The following is a 27,811-nucleotide window of genomic DNA, read 5'->3' as shown; positions in this document are numbered from 1 at the left end:
TTAGTTAAATGACCAACGTTGGCCTGGGCATCATTCAGAGTGAACTTCACTCACCATTTAAACTAAAATGCATTCAGAAAAAAAGAAATCCAAGATTCATCTTCATTCCATGCCTTACCCAGCAAACCAAGATGATGGTATGTTTATGGTGCAGCTCCAAATATTGGTAATTCAGTAACTTTATTTTAAGGAACTTTTCAAACTGCTATGCATTGAGTTTCCAAACGCAGTTGTCATTATTAACTGTATCAAGAAAAGAGGATTACTTACATGGAACAGCTCGACATTCGATCACCCACAACATCTCACTGTGGTCTACCATTTTAAAACGGCTACATTAATTCCCTTTATGCCATTATTAGATCCAATTGCTATTTAACTTAAAAGTCTTGAATGACGCATTTGTATTCCCAGTGGGCGTCCAAGTAGAATTTCCAATATTACTGCAACACTTCAAGATTATGCAAGCAGTGTTGATTGCATACAATAAGAAATCATAGCTGTGATCAGATTAGATACATTCCAAGTTCTTTGATGGAAATTGAAAATTAAGTCCACACCAGTTCAAGCATTGCTCCCGTTTTGAATGCCATCTTCATTCACAAAGTTTCCAAATTTTTTTAAATGATTTACTCCGCTGTACTCTTTGCTAATAGCATTTTTTGTTCAAATCGAGTGGATCTCCCTTTTATTTTTAATTCTCAGATTGAAGCATCTATATCTGGGCTCCAAATACTTCCGACACATTCAAGATTAGTTTAAGTAGTGTGGAATGGCAAGTTCTTTTAACTGTGTTATCAGGGAGTATTTCTACACCATTCTTTTAAAGAAACAACTCTCATTAATGCAACTCTAAAAGTATTTTGACTGTGTGATTAGAACCTTAGAGCGATACCTAGGGGCTCCAATTGGTCCTATACACTCAAAACTCTTAGAGTTCAAGGTTATGACACTTCCCCTCAAATAAGCCGAATGGCATACTCAATAACCCAACAAACAGCTGACAAATGGATAACATACGTAAACGAAAAAGGCTCAACCAACAACAAGATATGGAACAAGCAATGGGATGTACGAAATTGGTGAAAATTAAATCCTCAAGTCCTGAGTATCATAATCACGTCAATGTACTTTAGGTCATAATTCAGCGACTAATTACTTAAATCACTAACGAATAGTTTACTTTAACTAAGCTCAATATTGGTGATTTTTGACAGAATGAATTTTTATTATTTTAATAAAACAATAGTAAAGGCATCGAGCATGATGCTGCATTAGGTGATCACACCTACAAAATGCATGACTAATCAGGAAGGCCGGCCTTTGCCCACCATGAAATTTTGTCAATCGTTCAATGCATACCATTCCAGTCAAAGTTGCAAGCTTGCATGACGAGCGATTTCTGGCACACATCAATTAGCCTGGGAGAAGAGACAAAGATAATGAATGGAAAAGACACAAAGGATGCCTCAATACCGAAAGGGCTCTGACAACTTCTGGTCAACTGAGTGTCCCTTTGAATATTCAGACAGAATGGAATCCATCATAGTAAGGCAGCTATTTGACGACTCACCATCAACATTTGCTGTGTTTTGTGTGCACTTCCAAATGATACCGAGAATCAATTTCCATAACATGTCTACCCGTAAGCAATTGCCAAATATTGAACACACCAAGAAAACACTTGATGGGTAGAGTGATTGCTTCAGATGATTTATCAGTCATTTAAATATGGTTACCTTCCCTGTATCCAAATATAAATGGGACAAAATTCCCTCATTACTCAACTGGAATAAGATCTAAAATCTAAAAATGCAAATGGCCCCCTAAGGAAAATGATATAGTCTCCTTGGTAGAGCATATACAGCATTCGGTTGTCCCCCATGGAAATGTCCTCATTTCCTCATCTAAAATCCACATAGAAATTAGGATTTTATTGATGTCCTTCAATTCTATGCTGGATAATAAAAGAATGTTTTATCTAATAATAACAATTTTAAAAAAAAGTTGGTACCAATGGGTCCTTTATTCTTCTGAGGCATTATGTGGAAGAATTTGTGTGAATATAATAATTTATATAGAGTCATTTAAGGCTACTTTTGAGTAGAATATGCATCTTTGCCATCATCACTACATTGTACTAGAGTTGCGTGGACATCACTGATTCAATAACTTACAATGCCACCTCTTCTGGGAGTTCAGGAATGGAAATCCCAAAAATCAACTGCTTACTCAGGTAGCCATGCACATTCACATCAATAAAAATTAAACATTATTACACAAGTGAGCACTCACTTTGCTCATCACATCAATAGGCACTGGGATACATCTTTTGTTTCCTTCAAAAGCATAAATATGTACATTTTGTATTTGGGATGAAACCATTATTTTCTTTGAATAACTTTCATTAGACCACTACAGTGAAAAACACGGAACCGCTTATGCCCTTGGGGACCAATTTCACCAGTGGCCCTGACGCCATGCTATCCAAGACTCTCTGCTAGCGGATATTTGGCGGCAGAGTGCTTCGAAGCATTCAAGATTTCAATGATGTTTAACATCCTTGGTTTTCCGGGGTGAATTTCGGGAGGTACAAGCTTATCACTACAGATGCGCAGGCAACAAGAAGAGAAAGGCTTGCAATTGACAAGCAAGCAAGCGCTGGCTGAGGTGTGGTGGGTGCAGCACCCTCCTTGCGTGATTCCACTGCGCAATCTCACTACTTTGGCATGGTGGGCCAACACAGGCTCCATCTCTGACTGCTGCCGCTGGGCGAGTTATTTAAATCACATATTCAGTCTCGGCCCCTGAAGCAGCACTCTCTCATCACCCACGTCGTCTGCTTTTAAAACATGTTACAACAGGCAAAAGGAAATCAACACAAGCCCACATTAAGTGCCAAAATAATCTGTAATATTTTTCGAGTGAAGTTTCTGTAAATATCACATTCCTGTCCCAAGAATTTGCTTATTTGTGACACTGGCAATTGATGATTCTCTCCGCAGAAATCGATGGCAGAAAATTTATGCCTACGCCACAAAAAAATCACAGAGACTTCCTTCTTCCATCTCCTTTGCTGAATCACCTTTCTAGCCGTTACACTTCCAACCCCCCTCAGCCTAAGAAGAAAACAATCCTTGCTTCATTGACCTCCAAATTATTTCACACTGGCTACTTCCAGTCCTTCAGTACAGGATCTCTTACGTACCACGTCAGGCATATCTGTACAGTCATTACTAGCCTAGAGTACAAGACGTTTCATGGGAAATACGCAAGAACACGCACCAGCAAGTTCTTAACTTGAACACAGGGCCAACACTGCTGATTACAGCATTTTCCACTGACAAGGTTAACAATACTTACAACTGCATATTCCCGCAATACTCCCAATTTCATATACATACATATTTAAAAGTTTACATGGAAACTTTCATTATTATCTTCACGTGAGTTTTGGGTTTTACTTCAGTTCCATTAAATACGGTTTTTGAGGCAATTCAGATTCTCAAAGTGGTCGCTTGTTCACATCACCACTGGGACCTTGACTGCTGAGAACAGAAATATTTAAAGCACCATACTGCCAAGCAGTCGTTTGCACCCACCTACGTCTCCAAGTTTGCCACAAAACTTTTTTCATGCATGCAATACAAAAGAACTTTACTATAAATTTCTTATTATTCATGATATAAAGTGCCTGTTGTAACTAAGGCCCCTGACACTGTACGGTCTAACACTGTCTATCATCCAGGGTTCCAACACTTTATAACGGCCCCCAAGAGCTCAACTGTGAGCAATTCCAGATGTGACTGAAAAGACTGACTTTTGTTTTGGCCAGATTTGGATATGCTGGTACGTCATCTGAAGAGGGCTAATCTTTCAAGAGGATGCAACTGGATGGCTCCCCCTCCACCCCCCCTCTTACAGCAAAACCCACTTATTATGATTCCAAACATCTGCTAACTGAAATAACCAAGGCCTCCACATCCTCTTCAATCTCCACTAAAGGAAGAAGATAAGCTTTCCAAATTTAAAAAAAAACATAAACCATACAACCATCCTGCAGACAATACGACCATTGTTCCATTCCTTTTGGTGCCAAGCCAGTGGCCTGCATGTCTCTATTCTCCTCCCCCTTCCTTACCCCGTCTCCATTCTGAATCCCCTTCCCAGCATTCCCTTTCCTATGCATTCGATGAGAGGTACGAGCGAATGCCTTCCCTATCCCTCTCTAGCCATGCTGCATTCAGCCGAATCGTCTCCACGCTCTGTTGCACAGTGCGCTCTGTGCCGGGAGATGGATGTTCTCGGAAGAATGCCTCCAGCTCCAACGCCCTCTCCTCACTGGCAAAGTTCTCTGTTGTCGACTTGACCAACCTCGCTATGAGGAACCCACCCTGAAAGGGAAAAGCAGAATTCATGATGCCAGGGAGCACCCACTGAAAATGATTACAAATTAACAAAAAAAAACAGATCTTCCTACATTCCATGACATTAATGACGGAAAACTTTTTTAAGAGTATAGCTACATTAGCTAAGTAATGTATTTAACGAATTTCACAAATGGTACTATGAGTGATTGAATCTAATTATATAAATTTAAGTCACCAAATTCAGATTAGCTTTACTTAGTGCCATGTAAAGTAAAGATATAAATGTATTGGCCACAAAGTATCCTCAATGTCACCAGGCAAAAGAGTATTAATGCCACCTTGGCTGAATAACAACCTGAATTACTTTTGCACACATTCATATGCCTACAAGACATGCCCAGCACATCTTAGTTAGGCAATACTTGGTGGCTTGTTTCCCATATTAGCGTATTCATTCCTTACAGCTAAAAGTCTCAACCCATGGGCATAGTACATTCATCCATTCAGATGCACACCCTGTTTTAAAGAATGAAAATGAAGGAAAAATCCAAAACACCCAAAATTATCCTTTACCTTTTTTATGGAAGTAAAACCATTGATTTCAACTTCTGCAATGACCCATACACATCCTTAGAATATACATCCAAACTCAGAAAAAGGAATGTGACCCTGAGTATGAGCTTGAAAAAATATTCAAGAAGTGGTTTAACTCTTCCAGAGTTGCAAGTATAATAATTAGTAGAGTTTCACAGCAGAATAAACGATACATGTTATAACAGGCATCCATGTCTTCAAAACATAACATGGCTGAACATGCCTTTTAAAAATTCAATATAATAGTGCCAATAAAACTATCTGCAGTGAATCTGAAAGTTTAGATCTTGAAACTTTAGTTCTTAGACTAAGACTTTAGATCTTACTGTAAGTGAATAGCTCTGAGTAATCATGTATATAGATGGCTATGATTTCCTTTAAAAATTTATCAATTTCTAAGTTCTGTATGTGCTCACCATTTTCATACCTATTTCTCCTTTTTAAATAATTTTATTATCTTAAATTTTGAAGAAAACAACAGCATGTAAGTGCAACACGCACACCTCATTTGCTCAATTAACTATAAACGTATCTCAAAGCAATAGCAATATTCACTATAAATATGATTACTTCTGCTAGTTAAATTTAATTCTGACACAATTGAGCAGCCCATCCTTGTTAGTGAAATAAAATAATACTATGCAGCAATTGATTATCACTTGCTTTATTTTCCTGTAACTCATTATTGCCCTCAATTCGCACTCCCCGTGTAATTCAAACTTTTTCTTTTGTGCCTGTAAAAAGAATAAAAGAGATGTTTTTGCAGCACATAACTTTTGACATACGAGGCTCCTCAGCTAGGGAGAACAACAGAAAGAGCATTATAGAGTTGACAATGATGGAAAGTGTTCGCAGTTACCATGGTGGATTCACATGACTGCCACCTTTCTCGCCTACATCAAACCAGTACTTAGACAAGAGACTCTCCCACGAAATAGTGACATAATCCCAAGAGTCTTCAAGTTTGACAATGCCTATCTATAGTTAAGAGACAATATTGTCTTCATTAAAGATATTTGAAATTCAGATTTCAGCAGGAATGCACATTCTCAGGTCTTATGAGCATGTTTTGGACATTTGCCAAAAGATGCTGACCTATGTGAACACACCTTGGGTGGGCACAATAACTTAAAACCTATAAACTTGGACAATACCAAAGAAAGCCACCATAAGCTACCATTTTAGCCTTTTTTAACAGGTGACAGTGGTGTAACACCAAAACAATACTTAAAAAGGGAACAGGAGATTCGAGAACTACATTAGTTGAAACTGATATGAATTTAAGTAAAACTATTTTATTTCTCTCACTAAAATATGAAAAAAATGGAGATATTACTGTGGAGCTGTAGTTAATATATTGATAAAAGCATTGAATTTGCCATTCTGTTCACCATTTATTGCATCTCACTCAAAATTTTATAAAAAGTTATCAGTGTTAAGAATGTAGTTTTTTTTGGGCCTCTGAATAATGGGTTTCTTCTCTTTCAGTAATGTCCTTTAAATTTTTGTAAATATGCTATTGCAGTAACATATAATGGAAGTTGCAGTCAGCAAAAGTTGACCTCTTGAGTCACATCATTTGAGTGGCAAAACAATTTTGTGTGACTCCATTGTCTTTAGACTTAATTGGGTATCAGTTGATATTGCACCTTCAGCAACATCATGATATGATACTTCAGATTTCTCTAATTCAATATCAAAGCCAACAATTAATGGTGTGTACATAAAACTATACTTATTGGCAACAAAGTAGTTATCTTGTTCAACTAATGAACTCTTGAGCACTGATAGTTTAAAAAAATGTGCATCTAACCCAATGAATAACTTTTAAAAAATATATATAGGGAGAAACATGCTAACCTGGTAACGCTCCGTCAGCACGTGCCAATTGTCTCTGAGGAATCTCCAAGCAAGCTCACGGCCAACCTTTGTCATTGCTACAGAGATTATGACAAACACAGTGTCCTGTGACCTCACTTCTTCCTGAAAAAAAAATCAAGACATGACTCTTTACTATTTAATATTAATTTATGTCGCAAAATGCATACCTTCATGGCATTTAGAAATATAAATGAAGTGATGAGTCAAGTGATCAATAAAAAAGGTATAAAATTTACATATTGAACTTGCCCTTATTAAAATCTTTTCGCATAAATTTAAACAGGCAGGACTTTCCTCGAGTCATAAAAATTTCAAATGAATCCCATATAAGCATATTCCATGAAATATTATTCAGACATGCTTCTAAATTGACAATAACCATAATCTTATTTTAAAATATCCACTTTTTCACATTTTTACAAACAGACGGGACAAATATACGAGGGTCATCCGGAAAGTAGTACCCGTTCGTGCCGCATGAAGTGCTGACGACGCGAGTAGCCGCTGGACGAGGTCAGATAGCTTCAGTGGCTTGTCTGCCTTCTCTGAGCCAAGTTGCGTGACGCTAGCATTGCCTGTGTTGTTTCTGTGATTGTTTACAATGTTTAAAAAAATTGAGAACGCCGCCAGTTGTGAAGTGAGGGCAGTGATTAAATTCCTCAATGCAAGAAACGTTCGCCCATGTGATATTCATCGCCAATTAAAGGAGGTGTATGGAGACAATGTAATGGACGAGACGTCTGTTCGGCGGTGGTGTCGCAACTTCAACATGGGGAGGGGGAACACACACGACGATGAGCGTTCGGGGAGACCGTCTGTCATTACAGACCAACTGGTGAGCTCAGTTGACGAATTCGTGAGGAACGATCGGCGCGTCACAATTGATGACATCTGTGAGCATTTTCCCAATGTTTCTCGAACAATTGTTCATGAAATTGTTAAACACCATCTGCATTATGCAAAAATTTGTGCAAGATGGGTCCCTCGCGTATCTCAATGAGCTGGCGGCGAAGGACTATGCAGCAGGAATACAGAAACTTGTCACACGTTATGACAAATGCCTTAATTTGCTTGGAGATTATGTTGAGAAGTAGTTTAAAGTATCCTCTTTCAAATAAAATTTTTTATGTTTGTTAATATTTACTTTTGTGTCTTTATTTCACGAACGGGTACTATTTTCCGGATGACCCTCGTATAAAGGCAGCTAATGTGCAATGTTTTCCCAGGGAAATTACAGCAGAGCCTAAATATCAGAGGGCGATATGTATGGAGAATATCAATGATAAACTGAAACCACGGACATTAGTGAACGTAATGATCATACATATCAGTCTTTTTTCAATTACATTCATTCATTTAGTTTTTCTTGTTAGGTTACAATGATATGATACTTCAGATTTCTCTAATTCAATATCAAAGCCAACAATTAATGGTGTGTACATAAAACTATACTTATTTCCTTCTTCCACTCTTCATTTCATAATAAAGGTCTTCTCTGAGCTCGTTTCATTGAATGCATACTGAGATATTTAATAAAAAAGCTATATTATTACAAATTAGCAACTCACAATTGTACACAGCCTGCTTATTTGTACACTATACATTACAGTAGAGGAAGGTCCTGCTTTCCAGAATGAAGAAATGGGATTGCGGGAAATAATATCAAATTTATAAAACATTTTCAAACATACAACACATCACAATTTGGTGTTTTAACGAAAATATTTTAAGCACAAATGAGAGCATTTTTGATAACCTATACCTATCTTGTCTCTATATATACATCCACAATTTTGATCCTCACATTTGGGAGCAATTTGGTCTTCCAAGACCATTCAAATCAATGAAAGGTTAACTTTCAGAGCAAGATTGATGCATGAAGCATGAGAACATATCAGCTTCCACGCACTAACATAATTTAAAATTATCCACAGTTGAACTCACCGACATTGCAAACTCGAGGACCCGTTTGAGGAGGCCTTCATCTTTGATGGCCCCAAGTGCCCTGGATATCCTGTCCTTCTCCTCATGGAGGTCAGCCTCACGATACAACTGCAAAAAATATCATATCAAGTGTGCAGGAATTGGAGAGTAACATTGAGATAAGCAGTTCCGGTGAACCGTGAACACACATCAAGTTGACATCTCAAGCCACCTCCGAGGAGTCTGCCATTGCTAGGTACACAACTGGGAGCATTAGAGTGTATGGCAAAACATACCCTAATTGATCACGTGGGCAACGCTAAGTGACAACCAGAGTCACTTGAGGATGGCAAGGAATGAGCAAAGAAACTTGGACTTGGGGAGTCTGCCAATGCCTCAGGGAGCAGTGCAAGGGTGCATGAGCACTGTGATTGAGGGAAGCAAAAACCAGTACGTGGTCAAATGTGCTACAATCCAGAAATTCAAGGTTTTTGATCTAAAAGGTGTACATTTCCTTATTGCTACTCAACCAGCAAATAATTATTAGCAAAATACAGAAATATAAACAATCATACATTTACATTTCTGAGAAGTGGTAATTATTATGATTAAATACATTTTTAAAAAGTTAAGAGTCAGTTACCATTCTGTATCCGACATAAATCTCAGTAATTAAATAATCAAAGGAAAAGACGTGCCCCCTCAAATTATGAAATAATTCAAAATAATTGAAGTAGAAATAAAATTCTTACAGTTCCAGCAGTATAATGACGATGCATTAGTCATCCAGGAACATACCATGAAAAATAGCGCGACAAGTTTGTAATTAAATTTTGAACATTACAATTAGTCTGGAAGCTACCAGTGGTTTTTAATGTTTTAATATAATGAAGAACAAGAAATCAACAACCAAAATATGATGTTTTCTTGAAAAAATATAGGAAATGAAAAAATAGTTGAACATTCAAGAAAATTCTTTTGCATTTGTCTGCTAGTGATAGTCTTAGATAGTAGATAGAGTCGCACTGTAAAAACAGCGCATTTCTAACTGCAGGGTTATTTAAATTTTAAACATGTTTAAAGTTTAAAGAGCAAGAATGTTCTCATACAAGAACAGCTTTAGATGGCAACATTCTCATTTAAGGGTCAAACAAAAGAGGGTGAGGGCATGCTTACCTTGAGCATTGTGTCATAAGTGGTCTGGTCTCCAGTCGAGAGAACAGCTTTGTACACGGGTGTCCTGAGATCGGCAGGTATCAGTTTCTCACCGGAGGCATGACTCTTGAAGCGCCTGTTGGCCTCCGCAATGGTGCCTTGCTCTCCATACCAGCCAAGTCGTCCAAGCACCAAGGAGCGGAGGAGGGTGTCCAGGTGGCCTGGGAGAATTCAACAGTTTCCACTCACATTCCCATATTTATCTCCATGTCTTTATCTTTCACACGAATCAATTTCCACTTCAATCTTTGCGACGAATTGATAACAGATGAAAACGAAGTAATTAATTCAACGTGCTGAATTTTTACTCTGCAATTCCCTATCAGAAATAAAATTGAAATGAGGTGTCCTGAGGACCCAACTGCATGTTGTCTCATTTTTAGATATGCTTCAATACACAAGGCTTCGCAATATCATTGGGAAAACCATTTATAAACATTCTTAACCAGACTAAAAGCGAACAGTTTCAGGCTTAACTTTGTGGAATTCTTTCATGGTGAGGGTGAAAGAAAGAGAAAAAACAACTTTGCACTTCCACATACTTTTAAAAGTGTGTGGAAGTCCAAAGTTGTTTTTTCTCTTTCTTTCACCCTCACCAGACTAAAAGCGATCAGTGTCACATTAACTATATGCATTTTTGTGCTATTTACCATTGCTAAGTGCTGATTTTTGGTCCAGTCTATTTGACAAAAATGAGCTTCCACTGAATTATCAAAAATCAGACCAATTGAAATGAAATTATTGACTTTGTAATTCCACACACTTAATTTAAAAACATGAGCCAGGTTTTGACGTTGAACGTCATCATCAGGTGGTCCTCATAGAAGCAAACTTGGTATATATTCCTTCTAATCAAGTGAGGAGGGGTTGGTCAGAGAGGGAGGGAGGGTGGAGGGGTAAAAGGTTAAAATGCAGCTGGGAGGAAAAGAGTATTACATCTTTCGGTGTCAATCGTTGAATTGCAAGGTTGGTATGCCTAGGAGTTGGGAGGGATGCAATATTTCGTTGGCAAGTTCATTCTTGCAACAAATGCATTTCCTTGCAACTGAAGCATCAAGCCTTTTAAATAAAGTGTGTGGAATAACAAAGTCAATGATTTCATTTCAATATGTTTTGCCAATTCCATAAAGTTACTCCGGAGACAACAAAAAATCAAGACCCTTTGGCGACAGCAGTGATGGGATGTTTATCTGGAGAGGAATTGGCATTGAAGGGAAATAAGATCGCTTTGCACTAAATATTCCCCACTCACTCTCATCTGGTTTCTGGTCCCAGCCAAGGCGTGCCGCCACGTTGCCAAGCAATCGGCATCCGTAGGCGTGGAACTGAGGGAGGAAGTCCGTGTGCGATAGCAGCACTCCCAGTTTGCCGAGGCAATTGCTGATGCTGCTCCACACGGTGAAGTTATCCTCCTCGGCCCCAAACGCCTCCATCAACTTCAGCACTTCCACCGTTGGCGTCTGACCCGCTTGGACCTACAATCAAACACAATGACAACTCTCATTGCAAAACGTTTCTCGGCTCTTCAGTAGAGTACCCCAGCACACATTTCTTCATCAAACAACATATCATTGGTCAATTAATCATTTTCATTCCCTCTTTTAAGGGGATGGAACACATTTAATTTTGACAAAATTTTTCTTATTATTGCTTAGACCAGATATTGTTTTTAGGTTATAATTTTTATTTTAAAAAAGGGTTTCGTCTCCAATTATTCTCTTAGAAATTGGCGTTTGAGCCTCAGCTCTTCTGTAATGTTTCCTAAAACACTAAAACGTCACCTTTCTGTAGGTCAACCTGGAAATGCCATGATAAACAATCTCTACTTGTAGCATATTCCTAAGTCTTCTTTAGAATTTTAATATGTAGCTGTATTGTGAATTGATGGTTATGACTATTTTAAAGGAAAATAAGTTCGTAATAATTTACAATATGATATGTATAGATGCTTATTTTACATCAACACTAAAAGTCTTTGTGAGCATTGCTGAAGTCCGCATATCTGCAAGGTAAGAAATAGAACTTGGAGGAAGGGGTGAGGGGAAAAGTGAGAAATCCTTAGCCTTTGACACGTTGTCAAAAGGGCTTACTGAAGCACACCCTTACGAGGGTTGCTGTATGTTGAAGTAGGCCAACTGATACATGTGTATTTGGCCAGTATCCTGAGAAGGGGGAATTTTTCTTGTCCACTGACATCAGGCTAAGATGTCCTCCAGGTGATTGGATCGATGACACTCCCGTCATGGGCCACATGCTAGTCCGAAGCAGTTTTTAGAAAGTAACAATATTGTAGATTAATGGCACCCTTCGTCTATAAGAGCGATGTAATTAAAAAATAGAGCATCCTCCAACATGAACACCTTCATTAAGTGATAGGAAAATTGGGACACTTAATGAACACACCAATGCCTAAATACCAATTCAGACCACTATGCAAAAATGCAAACAATACAAAGTACCCATTCACTCCATGGGATACCCACCAGGGCAAAGAGGTCATCCAGGAGGCCAAGGCGGTCAAGGGGGGGCAGGCTGCGATCCCTGATTGCAGGCACAAATTGTGCAAGCATTTCCGAGGGGTACTGTGTCCGATAGAAACCCACTGTGCCTGGATTGACCTATAAGAATATATGCATATTAAATTATAGATGGGTTACTATTTATAACAAACATAAACAGAAATGATAAAACTTAGCGAATGCTAATTGTAAGCTCAAAAGGAGAGAAGTAGATGTTAGCATGTTTCTGAAGGGACCCAGAATTCTGAATGCACTAACAAGTAATAATATTTATAATATACTGTACAGTACATAACCAGTAATAATAAACTACATCAGATATTTCTGACAAAAATCGCCACGTATAATTCACTTTGTAGTGCACATTCGACATTTACATGAACTTCTAAGAAGCAGTAGACCTTCTAGAAAGTATCCCTTCAATTAGATTCCAAATAAAAATTAAATAAAACCAAAAACTAAATACGAACATTCGAAATATTATAACAGCTTGAAGAGCTAACACTCTAATGCCATTATCTATACATTTTGTACAAGAATTTTCGTTCACTTTTCCAAGAATTTTAAATGTTTCTCAGCCAAAACTTGCCCTTAAACAGCACATGTCTCCCTGGTGGACTGACTAATGCACCTTTCTCACTTCTAGTAATACAAATACAATACACTTATACTCCCGCTATTTTGATAACAGTGACAAAAATTACAAAAGAAACATCAAGATAAACAAACGTTAAAATGGCATCACAAAAACGAACAACAGGATATTAGTATGTTCATGATTATTCCTTTCCAACCACACGTAGCAACTGTTCTTTACAGTGCTTACTTGAATAAAACATTTATAGACGTAGTTTCAAACATTTTACTCATAAATATCATTTTACAAAACGTTCATGGAATTTTGCCCCAGGATTGTCAACTTCCAAATGGACTGATTTTAATTTTTGGCCTAATGCTCATCATCATAGATGAGCTCAGTAGCAAGAAAGGCTCACTGATAGAACGCATCAAGAGCACCCTAAGTTGCAAGGCACAGAGGATGCACATGCTGTGGGGATACAGAAGGATGTCCTTCTGGGGTCCTCAGCAAAATTAAGACATCTGGGTATATTAGTCCACCTGAGGTGGGGCTAAAAGTATCAAGTAATGATGAAAATAGGGTCCCAAATCCTCAATTTTTTAATTAATCGTGAATTATAAATGATTTAATTTAAACAGACCACATGTACCAGAGGCTATTCTATGCCTACCTTGACCCAGTCATCTGGGAAGACATTGTCTAGCACCACATCTGAAGATTTGGTCTCCAGCACCATCTGGTGAGCCAGCTTCGTTGGATGCTTGGATGTACTGAAGGTCAGGGGCACCATCCAAATGGGAGAGTCATCTGGACAAAAAATTTACTCATGCAAGCATTACAAAATAAATTAATCCCAGGAGCCATTATCATACTAGTGTTTACAAGGTTATCTATCGACTTCGACTCTCATTTGGGAGAGGGTTTGGAGGGAAGAGAAACAGAAGAAAAATATAAACATACTACCTTGATCAAAAAGTTCCCGGAATAACCACCGTGTGGCGCTCCCATCGCACCGATTTGAGTTCTGTTTTTTTTGTTAAATTGGTACATCTGTTGTTGATATTCCCTTTAAATCTTAGTGTCATAACTTGACATTTGCAAAAGTTACGTAGCCAAGAGTACATCTATCTCTGTGTGTGTTGGCGATTTTTTACAATTGCAGAAATGGATTTAAATTTGCAACAACGAACTTGTATTAAATTTTGCGTAAAAAACGGATTTAGTGGCGCACGGACGTTGGAAATGTTGGAAAAGTGTTTCGGCAACGATTCTCTAAAAAAAACGGTCGTTTACCAGTGGCACGAGCGGTTCAGAAGTGGTCGTGAGTCAATCGAAGATGATGAACGCAGTGGCAGACCATCGACATCGAAAGTCGGTGAAAAAATTGATAAAGTAAAAGAAATGTTGGTCAATAACCGCAAATTAACCATCAGAGAAATAGCGGAGGACTTGAACATTGCCTATGGATCCGCCCAAGACATTGTGGTTAATGATTTGGGTTTCCGTCGTGTAGCAGCAAAGTTGGTGCCAAAAGACCTCAATTTCATGCAAAAAAGAGACCGTGTTGACGTCGCAAAAGACATGATTTGCGAGGCTGAATCCGATCCCACATTCATCAAAAGGATCATTACTGGAGACGAGACGTGGGTTTATGAGTACGACACGCAATCCAGACATCAGGCAAGTGAATGGCGTTCACCAAATGAGCCGAGACCAAAAAAACCACGTCGTTTTCAGTCAAAAAAGAAGGCAATGCTGACGGTTTTCATGGATTACAACGGTGTAGTGCATCATGAATTTTTGCCAGAAGGCCAGACAGTAAACAAAGAGTATTATTTGGGCGTTATGAGACGTTTGCGTGAAGCAATTCGCCGAAAGAGACCAGAAATGTGGGCAGAAAACTCGTGGATTATGCACCATGATAACGCACCGTCGCACAGTGCTATCATTATTCGTAATTTTTTGACGAAAAATGCAACAAATACCAACCAACAGCCACCGAATTCACCTGATTTGGCTCCCTGTGACTTCTTTCTGTTCAATCGAGTTAAAAAAACCATTACGGGGAACGCGTTTTAGCAGCCGAGAGGAAGTAACGGAAAAATCGCAGGAAGCACTGATGGACATACCGAAAACCGAATATAAAAAATGTTTCGAGGATTGGATCAAGCGCTGGCATAAGTGTGTTGCAGTCGATGGGGATTACTTTGAAGGGGACAATATAGATTTAGATGAATAAACTTGTATTTTTAATTTTCTGAATAAATTCCGGGAAATTTTTGATCAAGGTAGTATATAAAAAAAACATGATGTACTCATCATCTGTGACCTGATATTATTCATGATGCAAACAAACTGTAATATTCTGAACAGAATATAATAATTATATCACAGCTCAAGTGGTTAGAGCATCCGCCCGGCAAGAGACAAGATCCGGTGTTCAAGTCCCGGTCTAGGAAATATTTTTACACTCGTGATCTGCCTGATTCCGCCTTCCCGACTGTTCCAGTATTCGTCCTTAATGTGTTCCTATCCCTTTTCCTTATATCTTTTTCCATGTGAATGAATATTTGTTCACCATGTGCCGGGATTTTGTGTTAATGTGTGTGTGTGCGTGTGTATACATTTATATATAGATATATAAATGTATTATGCACATTAGGCCAACATGAGAAAATGGAAGATGGCACCAAATATTTAAATATTGGATTATTTGAACAAATAAATCTGAGCAATTGATGTAAATAAAAAATGCCCAGCGCAGAAAAATTTGATCCATAAATTCTCAAACAGAAAGGGCTCTTCCTTAATTCAGCAACACTTCCATCTAAATTTCCAGCTTCCTCTGCATTGTCAATGCTTTTATTTCTTTCTACCTTTTTATTTAAGTGACATTAATCAACATTAAAAAGACACTGCATTTAACAAAGATTTTTAAACATGCCATTCTCACTGGAAAACAAAAGCAAAATATTTTACACAGTTATAGTATCCATTCCCGCAGATAACTAGCCCAATGATCAGTTTTTATAATTTGTGAACAAATGCTAATAATAATCTACAGATTAGCAAAAAATGATTATGAGGAACTAATAGGCTTGAAATAGACATAAAAACAGATGAACAAAGTCTTGGAAAAATATGATAAAAATCGGCTCTACTCTTCTGTCGGGAAAATGAGATTTAATGTAAAATCTGGGTTTTGGGAATGCAAATTTTAGGATTTGATTGAATTGAACTCGAGTAATATGTAAATTCAGGGACCATAATTTTAAGGTTTAACTGCATTACTAAAGAACATTTACTGGTACTGATATCAAGACCAATAAATCTCCTGTAGAGCTGTAAGATTGTTTTCTCCTTAATAAAAAGCACAGGGATTTTGCAGTATTAATTAGAATTTCTGAAATCGTAGTTTGTGTACCGAGTTACTCATACACAATACCCAAGATCGGCACAGCATTTCATATGCCCATATTAAAATTTGCAACAGAGGATTAGTGACATTTCCAGAAAATAAATGATTCCGATTACTAATCTACGTGGTTTATTGGTATGCTTCCACTAATCCATTGAGAAATCAATGTGTGGTACAACTTAACATTCAGGCTCGATTCTTCACTCATGTGTTTAAATGTTTATACCTTGCGTGGAGCCATCAGCACAAAATTTATGCTGCGTGACCTTCAGCCTCCTCTGGTTTGGTCCCTCCTGGATTTGCTGCACCACTTTGACCGTTGGAAATCCCATCTGCTTGGTCCACGTTGACATGACAGCACCCACAGGCTTGTTGCTGGCTTCCTCGAGGGCCGACCACAGGTCCTCTGTGAAGGTGTTGCCGTACTGATGGCGAGTCAAGTACATGTTCATCCCCTTGCGGAAGTCCTGATGAGAACAATGCCAAAAAGAGGACAAAATGTCATCAACTCAGAGCAAGAGGCATGGAATGTGGTTGTTTCTTAAAAGATCAAACTGATACACTCCAATGGGTTCAATGTTTTTTCAGAAATGAACAAAGATTATATTATCATACAAAATGAAAAAACTTCCAGCTGCAAAAATATTTAACAGATAAACCTGGGTACCAACTTTAATCCCTGGAATCACAGCCAATGAGGAAGCTGTGCCATGCATGTACAGGGCGTGACGCTTAAATCCGGAAGCATTTCAATTTCCTGCCATATCGTAGTTCTACTGGAGGTCACAATTGGCGTTCTTGAAAGCTATAGGCATCTAGTAAACAGTCATAACCTCAATATGGCGGAGATGTTACGTTTAAGTGCGGAGTGCAATCGAAGAGCCGCTATTGTTGAAAGAGTTCACGCTGGGCATTATATTTCGAAATGGTTCGATTCTTCTGGTGCCCCAGATCAACTGTTTGCGATGTTGTGGCCAAGTATAATGCTTTGGAGAAGTCAGGGGAAGGTTTTGCTAACCTGGCAAGGAAATCTCATTCGGGGAAACGCGTGCTTGCTTGCATTTAAATGCCGCACCCTGTACAGTGCAGGCCAAAATATTTGTCACATCAGCATTTCACAAGATGTTTGAGTTAAAGAGGAAGTGAAGAATATATTAAAGGGTTTTATTATAGGAATCGTTTCTACAGGGAGAGTGACAAAGAGTTACTCAATGCTGCCTGAAACAATGAAGAGAAGCTAATAAGCTACATCGGTATGCTATTGATCAGAGAAACAAGCATTCAGCTCTATGAAGCCAAATAACAAACAGATTAAACTCTGTCGTATGTTGATAGATCAGTCAATTGTACAGTTGCAGAGAAAAGCCCAAAATCTGGGCAATTCATGACATGAGAAGAAGTGCAACAATTTCAAACTTGGGTGACACAGAAGTTTAGGTGTATGAGAAGAAACCCACCCCTGACATATACATGCAGGTGGCCTTTTCACAAAATAAATCTAAGAAAATTTCCTCGCAGGGATTTTTTCCAGGACACACCAATTGGATAGCATGAACTATTATTTAGCAGTGGACTGGATAAGCTCTCAATCTAGGAGAGGGGAATGACACCACTGCAAATTTTTTAGGCATCTGCATAAATCAACCATTCATTTGAGGACTAAACACTTTCTGTGGATGGTGGGCACCATTTATTGCACAACTTGGATAGAAAGGATCAGCATTGATGCAGCAGACATGAGACTTGATCATCAAGAGTATCTTGGGGACTTGTTCCACGGGATTTCTTGATCAAGAATTTCCAATCAACTGGATTGGTGTGAGGACAGCACGCTTTGGAGCAATAGTGAAGGGCAAAACATATTTTCCAACAGGAAGAACTATAGCATAACTGATTAAGACCGTGTTAGACCAAAAGATTTCTCCCACTTTCATGCATTGGTGCAGTCTTACACATTATTCTCAAATTGCTCAAATTCTTAATTTCCTCTGCCAATAGGTAATTTTGAAAGATGCAAACACTGTGACAAAGATTTCTTATTATGGGTTATTTTTTTATATCAGCCCGTTACCGATAGGGTAAGATTATTTTCATGGAAAATTTGATACTTGCTACCACACATTTACCAAGATGAACTTACTTCCATCAAAATTGGTGAATTTCGATCTATTTATCAGTATATTGGAGAGTTCTTTCATTTTGTTGATAATCATAATTTTGTATTCTCTCTTAAATATTATTATTTATAATAATATTATTATTATCTTATTCTCTGGATACAGGGTCGCACCCAAAAGTGGTAGGACTGATTTTTTTACAAGACATTTATTGACGATATACTTACATCGACTTAATAATCTTCAAAGTATGCTCCTTGAGCTGCTACACACTTAGTATAACGTTGCTCCCATTCCCCGTATGCCCGCTGAAAATTTTCTTCGGGGATGCCGTTGATGACCCTCGTCGAAGCCTCTTGAACGGCCTTTATCGAGCCAAAACGTCGTCCCTTGAGCTGTCTTTTCATCAGGGGGAAGAAGAAGAAGTCCGGTGGTGCCAGATCGGGAGAATAGGGTGGGTGCGGCAACGTGGCAACGCCGTATTTGGCCAGGAGCTGTCTGATGACAAGCTCCCTACCCTCTTTAAACAACTTGTGCCACTCAAATACTGTGGAACGGCTTAAGGCAGTGTCCCCAAAAGCCTGCTTGATCATATCGAGGGTCTCAGTTGCCGCCTTCCCGAGTTTCGCACAAAACTTCACGGAATAACGTTGCTCTAAATTCAGATTCATTTCGTTTTTCGACGCGGACAAAAAACTTGCTTCACTAAAAACGGTGTCCTCACTCAACGACAGCCCGCAGGCGACTGAGGTTGGTGTTGGTCTGTTGCTAAGAGCCCCCTCCACCTTACCCTGCCAGGCAGACCCCCCTCCACCGCTCCGTTCGCGCCAGAGAAAATCAGTCCTACCACTTTTGGGTGCGACCCTGTATGTGGCTCATGCTGGAATGCAAAACAAAAGTATTCTTATCCTTTCACCTACCTCATCTCCAATGTAGCGATGCAGCATACGGATGACAGAAGCGCCCTTGTTGTATGATATGTCATCAAATATTTCATCAATCTCAGATGGATGTCCAACTGGAACCTGAAATAATTAACAATCACACTATGAAATGAAACAAAATACTTCGACATACATTTCTCCATTCATAATGTCACTCGCAAAAAGCCAGACATGCAAAGAAAAACAATTTTCAAGAATAGAAGGGAGTGTGAACACTCACTTCAATGGGGTGGCTGTTCTTCAGGCAATCCAACTCCAAGGCTCGAATATACGTTTCCGTGACAAACTGCGTCCAGATGTCATACTCGGGGAAGAGATGCTCCACGCAGAGGAACTCGACAAATGAGGCATAGCCTTCGTTCAACCACAAGTGAGTCCACCATTCCTGTGGAAACAACACAGCACATGGTGACTTGCTGCAATAACACAAGCCGCTGGGTGGTCCCCAAACTCCCCTGATTTCTTACATGTCATCCCCTCACAAGGTCATTGTATGACAAAGGCAACATGAGTGCTCATGGGGATCGAGATGGTGCGGGGGCTAACGTACTGGCTTCCCACCCTGAGGGCGCGGGTTCAAATCCCGGCGGTGTTGAATATTTTTCAGAGGTATCTCGATCCCTACTTGAGGTGCTTTGTGGAGGGCACTTTGAGTGAGTACGCCGTCCGTCGGACCGGATGTTAAGCCGCGGACCCCTTGGCGTCTTTCGTAAAGAGTAGGCTAATGCCGAAGCCGGGTTTCTCTCCACCCTTCATCCTTTCCTGTCCTTCCCCTATGGCGCAAATGACCTTAGCTGTCGGTCGCCTCCCCTCAAAACTACTACTATGAGTGCTCATTTACAGAGAAAATTTAAAACATGAATGCAGCAGCTTACCCCAACTGCTGATTTAATTAATGCAGTCATGAACATTAGGAAACATAAACCTTATGAAATCAAAAGGATATTAAAATTCATGCAATTTTGAAATTGCGTTTCCTGTAAATTTGACCAAAAAACATACATGCAGACCACATCCAATAACACAACTTTGCAGCTCATCATTTTTTGTTTTCTATAACCAGGTTCACATTAATCTCCGAATGCATAAAAACATAAGAAACATATTTCCAGATAAATGGCGTAAAATGGAAAAAAGGGAAATACAGAATTTTCAATGTTACATGCTTAATTAGTGAAGTTAATATCTATAGTATCATCATCATCATGAATAACATCAACTGGAATTTTCTCTTCACAATCTACATTAAATCCTACCTTCCCAAAGTATTTTTGTTTTGTAGAATCGTTAAGTTGCTTCCAAGCCAATGACAGGTTGCGTTAAGCATCCAGTACATTCAATTTTATTGATTTTACTTTCCTACCACAACCAAGCAGAGATATCAATTTTTTTACAATCATTCTTTGATAATCATAACAGTTTCCGGTTTAACTTTGAGGAATTCCTTCATGATGAGGGTAAAAAAAGAATCTTTGAACTTCCACAATGCACATTTAATATTTCCATGGTTTGATGCAGCACATCACCGAAACCACGGTCATGAAGTATAAAATCTTTATTGTGGAAGTGCAAAGTTTCTTTGTACACCCTCATCATTAATAAAACAGTTTCTGGTGTCACTCGGTGGAAATTCTTCATATTGAAATTAAATATTAAACACTTCAACTTTTCCACATGATAAAAAATATGTGGATAAGCGAAGTGTTTTAAATTTAATTTCAACCCTCATCATTGTTTGATAATGCACCTAAAATGAGAGAATTACACCTAAAACAAGTGTTTGGAGCTTCAAAATGCAATTTGCAGGAAAATATGGAAACTGCACCTTTCTCGTGTGTAGATTCGGTGGATGGGCAAGACACTGACCAATAAGCAGCAGAATTTCCCCATTCTGTGACCTCATTTTAGCATCCAGAGCATCAAGCTCATCCCCGAATATCTCTGAGATCATTCATGTTTTGCAATTTGCTGTATGTCACCTTCTATTAGTTCTGTTAGTTGGTGTATTCTTACAGGAATTGCACAAAATAGAAATATAAGAGACAGGAGGGCAATTGAGAGTGAGCACTGCTCCGAGCAATCAAGGAGACAGCAAGGGGACTTACCATGGTGACAAGGTTGCCAAACCACTGATGGGCCAGCTCGTGTCCCACCACGAGGGCAATCCACTGCTTCCTCACTGCCGATGTGTTCTCGGGATCCACCAGCAGGCACGTCTCACGGTAAGTCACCAAGCCCCAGTTCTCCATGGCCCCTGCGCCACACACAAATACACATGTTAACGAAAGCCAAGGAACATCAAGTTCTGAGAAACCACCATTCACGCATACGCCTTAATCATTGCTAGAACTAAACCCAGTTTCATTTAGCTTCAATTTGCCATTAATCCATTAACATCCTTCTTGATCTATTAAGTCAGACTTCTTAAGTGAAAATAAGAACAAGGACAATCATAATTCCCATGCTCTGGTTGGTGGAAACATGAATTATGCAGAAATTGAAACTGTGACCTCTGGGTCAGCAGGTGGGGACGTTCCCCTGCTGCCACCTGGGTCTGCACACGTTTAACATTTTTTACCCATCACCAGAGAAAGGCGACGAATACTGCTCCAAAAGAGAGAGATAGAAAGTATTTTCTCACCTGCAGAAAAATCTGCAATGGCAATGAGGTCTATTTTAGGAAGTGGATATGCGATTTGGAAATAATCCTTGTAGTATGGAAGAACCTGAAAATGAAAATGGGAAACATTAAAAAAAAGAAGAAAATTGAGCCGGTACAACTGAACTAAATCATTAATAAAATGTTAAGAATTCCTTGTGGTCTTCGAACCATTTTTCACCGAACCACTGTTTGGCAAGGGCAAGGAACCAATAGGGACCACAAATAATTGGGAATGCTTTCCAATTTTAAAAGAGAACAATAAAAATGATAAACAATGGATTCTACTGTTAATAGATGTATCCTCAACTACAGAGCCCAACATGAAAAATCTTAAAGGCAAGTCTTTTGAGGAATTACTAGAAATTATTCTGAGATTTCTGCTGAGTTGATGCATGAACATTTTTTTCGGAGAGGAATTTATAGATAAAAGTCAAGAATATTTGATTTTGATAAGAGTTTATGAGGGCTAGATCAATTTGCAACAAATAATAATACATTATTCCACTGTTGATAAAATATATTTTGACCTGAGTTTTGACATCACTCGATGATATAATATGGAAAGCCAGATAGAAATATATTTTATTAACAGCAGAATAGTTCATTAATATTTGCTACGAATTGATCATTTTCTCCTTGGACGACATCATGCCTGATTCCAAAAAATTGATCGACAGGGCTTTTATCAGTTGATTGTAAACCACTCCACACAGAAAAATCAGCTCATTGGAGGAATTTGTTTACTCACATAAATATGAAAATTGATCTTTCACAATGCCTGCAAACCATCAAACCAAAATATTACATTTTTGAGGAAAATGCAAGAGATAAAATTGTCCCATGGACTGACCAACAAATGTTATTGCTACTTGCATGTTATCAGAGGGATGCAAGACTTATGACTGGTTCCTCCTGCCCCTTAAACATCACCTGAACGACTGAACATGAGCCATTATACTGCCTTGAGATGTTTATGAGATAAACTAATTAAATCCAAGAAACATAATGGGCCACATGCTGGTGGCACATAACCAAGAAAAAATAATCAATTGAACAAATAAATCAAGTCAAAAAAAGATTTTGTATCTAGTACACTTCTAATAAAGCAGATGTGTTACATGAACACACATAAAATGATACAGATTAAGATGCACAATATCTATCGCATAGAAAACCAAGACTGCTGGATGCTTACCTTGGATGCAACATCTAGGGCAAACCGTCCTTGTTCTGCCTTCCCGACGGGTGTGTACACTCGCACCAAGACCCCATCCCTTGACACTGTCTCAATGCTGTCGAACTCCCCAACTACCACAGCCACAAGGTAAGTGGGCATGACGGGTGTGCGTGAGAACTGGAGCTCCCTAAGGGGTTCCCCGCCTCCCCCCTCTCCTTCTCCCCCCGCTGACACCACCAGCTCACGGCTCTCCTCCAGGGTCAGCTGCCTCTCTGACACAACCGGCTACACGACACGAAAGAGAGAGGAGAGATAACCACAGTGAGTCGAAGATGGATGGACTTGCTGGTCAAGGAGGCGACACAGTTTGAAGAACTTCCCATTGGAAGGGTGGTTAGGGTTTTAAGGTCAATTGAATGGAGTACTAAACAGCAACATACTTATGAAAATCATTAGAATCTTTTAAAAGTAGATGCCATTACTTGAAACACTTTAAGAAACTATAATGGCTATGGTTTCAGTTTCTCTATCTCTACCAAGACAGACATGAGACACAGTAATATTATCTCCAACCCTCACCACCACACACCTCCTATTCTAACAACGTCCATGACTAAATCAACACTTTTACTCCATTCTCACTAATTTCAAGTAAATTTTACAACCTCCTTAAAATCAAATCACACCCAAAGACTTGATTATTCCAAAACCACAGATTTTACATGATATCCTTTAACACGTGTGCACAAAATATATCACCCATTTATGCAAGAAATTAATATAATGCTGTTGACCATTTATATTCAAGCAATTTTTTTATCACACTTCAACCTACAAATAAATAGTAAATAAACAAAATTCTGCAATCTATTTTTTTATTTTCTTCAGCAAAAAGGTTTGAATGGCAGGACAGCACCCCTCCTAACCCCTCAGTTCGAACGGAGGATAGGATTGCGCATCAGGACCAGTGTAGTGCCAGTTATGAGCAGAGTGAAGGATGCTACACTATCAACTAACCTAAAAATATATAACTATTTCTTAGCTTTCAACGTTGCACCATCAAAAATGTAAATTAAAGAATTCAATGGGATAATTAAGGCATTGGTGGAATTGTTTCTTTCTCTCTCTCTTGTATATAATTTGCTTTTGTTTGTAAAATTCAGGAGTCTTGCTAAGATCATCTGGCATAACAAACACTGACCATTGCTTAATCATCAACTTAACAAAAAAAGTAAGTGCTGAGAATCACAGTGACCCATATCTTAAATTTTGCTGAATGTTATATGATACATTATTCATCTGATATCTGTATTAATGCACAATATTTTTACTAATTTTACCTTCTGAATTTTTCAGACTAAAATTATGAAAAAAAATTGTTTGATTTAACTTTCCCTTTAAGTTTTCTGTTTCTGGTCAATGGATGTCATGGCTCTTGGACCTTCCACTGCCACCCATACTCACCATGTTTGAGAGGGCAACCTTCTTCGGTGGTACCCTGAGGGTGATGTCAAAAGTGGCCTTCAGTGCTGGCTCGTCCCAGCATGGGAAGCAGCGATGGGCATCCGTGGCTTCAAACTGAGTCACTCCGGCATATCGCTCCTCACCAGATGGGCTAGATGCAGAAATGAGGATTTGCACGTGAATGGGTTACAGACGTGGAAGCAGTGTACGTCCGAATCAAACTGATCCTTAGGATAGATAATTAATGATAAATAAATCGCAGTTTTCAAGACCACAAGGAGGATTCTACAGCAATTTAACACTTGATCATAGAAAAATTACACTTAAAAGTACACAGTTAAAACATGTCTTGTGACACTGGAAACTTGAGGAAAATCTACAATAATTCCAACTTGCTACAATCAAAATTTAAAAAAAAACCACAAAAATACCCACTTTGCAATAACTTCTGATGTCACATAATATGGAAATATCAATTGGAAATTGAATATTTTCAAAACAAAAAATCCGAACGTGGGCTAAATATGACAAGGATTAAACTCTATAAAAATCCACATAATTATCCTGAGACGAAGAGACTGGGTCATATAAGTGGAATTTATGAAATCAGAACTAGTGCTGCTGATGACAAAAGTATCACCCAGAGACATCAATTCAATGACCGTAATTTTAGAATGAAAAATACTGTGATAGAGTCATGAAGTTCTTCAAGAGTTAAAGACCTGTCAATCACCTTGTATACTTGCTCCTGTAGAATCCTTTCATCTTGTCATTGAGCTCCCCTGTGAAAATAATGGTGAGCTTGCCATCTCCCAGAGGAAGTGCTTTCGTGAAATGAAGTGTGAGTGTCTCATTCTCAGCCGACAGGTCAACGATGACGGGTTTGAGGACTTCATCTCCGCATATATATTCCACAGGTCCGATGGAGAGGTCTAATGCATTAAGAACTATTTTGTCTGTAGGCTCCTTAACCTGAATAGAAAAATAAGACACTTATTGATACTTCCTCCTTGAATTAAATGATACTCGTGACATGCAAAATCCATCGCCTCGAATGTAAGGAAGATAAAACGGAGACAATTCCGCAACTGAAAATGTGCGCGCAAGGGGGTACAACGGTGCATTCCACGGTGCTTAGGAAATACCAACTTCAGCAGGCCTAAACCACGTCGAACACTGACCTATTTTCAGCGAATATGCTTTGTGACTGAATCGCACTAAACTCTTAGGAGAATGAATTATAACATTACGATGAAAAACTGTACTTGATTAAAAATAAACAATATTGGCACCGAGAAGTTTCTTTCGCCTGTTATGTGCACGACAGAGTAAATAACGAATGGCTTGGTACGTACTTTGGCTTCACTGGCACTAGTATTGCCGAGCTAACATTAAAAATGATAAACTCACATTAATACTTGAAATCTTGATCTAAAACCATATACAACACATCTTACTTGTATTCATAGAACAATGGGTCACTTATCTCTGCATATTACGCGGAATCCGAACTTCATTAGAGAGAACCTATAGGTCTCCATTCTCTAATTCCTTACAAGCACCACAAGACGAAGCACGCTAATGGGACATACCTGTTAGTAAGGAAAAGAAACCGAAAACTCTTCTACATAATCCATGGCACACTGCGGTGCTGTGACTAAATCATCTCGATTGTTTCTAATGATTGGAATGACAATAATATTTTAAGTAAACATTGGCTTTTCCGAACTCATCACGGAGACTAAATTCAAAGGTCTCAGTGAAACTAAAGATTCATTTACAAATAAAAACCACGTGCATGTCATGAACTTTCACTATCTAATATTGCTTTCTTCTCTTCACTTATGTACACATAGAAATCACTAAACCGTGAACACTCCCGTTAATCATAAATTCATTAGTTTTCACAAACACAAAACTTCCACTAAATTGCAGCGCAATCGTTGTATTTTTCGCAGAATGTAGAAGCAGATGAAGCACATCACTATAGATTTTATTTTCATAGAGAACAACAACAAAAAATTGGTGAATCCCATACCTCAACTTGTACTGTTTCTTTTCCTTGGAACACAAATGTTTTTAGATTGGGTTGAAGTAAAAGCTCGTAGTGCCGGGGAACAACACTTTTCGGCAATCTTTCAAACGGTTTGCATGTCGGCATATTTCCCGTGTGTATTTCTCTTGGAGCACGAGACTGAGGTTTTGCGATTGAAAGTCCGCACGACACTTTCACGAGAATAAAAGGAGAACTACTCCCAAGGAATGACGCTTGTTTAGGTGATACGACCTTTTCTCTCACGCTAGCCCAACTGGAAAAATGTCTCCTTTGATCACCGCTGCGGCTTTGTATCTGCTGCACTGTTACACTGACACGTATATCAACTGGCACGGGCCGTGCGAGCCTACTTTCCCGTTCCCACAGAAAATAACGGGACCCGTACAATCGGCCGTGTCCAAGAAGAACCGGTTCTGGGACTCTGATACGTGCACTGCAAAGACACCCTGCTCGAAAGAGCATAAATTTTGCTGAACTATTTGACCGAAGATGAATACTTTACCAATTAGCCCAACCACAATTCAGTCCTTTATACGAAAATGGACCTAACCACTCCTACCACAGACTATCATTGAAATATTTAACAATGTCAGATAAGCACAAACGATTTCGGCATGTAATTGAGCATTCGGCTGTCTTGGTGTTTGGAGAAAGTACCGCTAGTTCGCGCCATATCAATCGCGTTTTTTGATTTGCCATTGGCTGAAGTTTATTTTTTCGTGAAGTTCTTTAACGTCGAAGGTTATTGGGTATTTCTAAGAGGGAATAATAATGAAAGTATTTTCAAGAGCAAGTTGAAGGGCTATCGTGTATCGCTGCGTATATTTGCTCTTTGAACGTCTTTCAAACTAATTTATGCGACCAGTGATGACCAGCATAAGTCATTGCCTC

At 38.8% G+C, this 27,811-nt stretch overlaps 1 protein-coding gene across 1 annotated transcript; it reads right to left on the bottom strand.

The window, feature by feature from the left end:
• Positions 1-1,309: 1,309 nt before the first annotated feature.
• Psa (puromycin-sensitive aminopeptidase) lies at positions 1,310-27,549 on the bottom strand. The gene is made up of 16 exons (XM_071594814.1): positions 26,903-27,549; positions 25,598-25,836; positions 24,865-25,015; positions 23,419-23,685; positions 22,203-22,287; positions 21,667-21,815; positions 19,782-19,946; positions 19,538-19,642; positions 16,727-16,967; positions 13,753-13,889; positions 12,467-12,601; positions 11,236-11,458; positions 9,945-10,144; positions 8,790-8,897; positions 6,825-6,947; positions 1,310-4,394 (listed from the first exon to the last, which is right to left on the bottom strand). The coding sequence occupies exons 1-16, from the start codon at positions 27,380-27,382 to the stop codon at positions 4,182-4,184; spliced, it is 3,021 nt and encodes a 1,006-aa protein (XP_071450915.1). The 5' UTR covers positions 27,383-27,549; the 3' UTR covers positions 1,310-4,181.
• Between the last annotated feature and the right edge of the window lie 262 nt (positions 27,550-27,811).

This window comes from Hetaerina americana, unplaced genomic scaffold (genome assembly GCF_022747635.1).
Source record: "Hetaerina americana unplaced genomic scaffold, ioHetAmer1.1.p SCAF_7, whole genome shotgun sequence".
Lineage (NCBI taxonomy): Eukaryota > Metazoa > Arthropoda > Insecta > Odonata > Calopterygidae > Hetaerina > Hetaerina americana.
This window is presented reverse-complemented; position numbering and strand designations above follow the sequence as displayed.

Bases quoted from the DNA above. Each gene is read 5' to 3' on its own strand.
- Psa (XM_071594814.1), bottom strand. From the start codon at position 27,382: ATGCTCTTTCGAGCAGGGTGTCTTTGCAGTGCACGTATCAGAGTCCCA. The intron at 13,890-16,726 runs GTATAAACATTT...TTTTTTGTCCAG, and splicing joins TGCTGATGGCTCCACGCAAG to ATGACTCTCCCATTTGGATG. The intron at 8,898-9,944 runs GTAAGCATGCCC...TATTTTTTGCAG, and splicing joins CTTATGACACAATGCTCAAG to TTGTATCGTGAGGCTGACCT.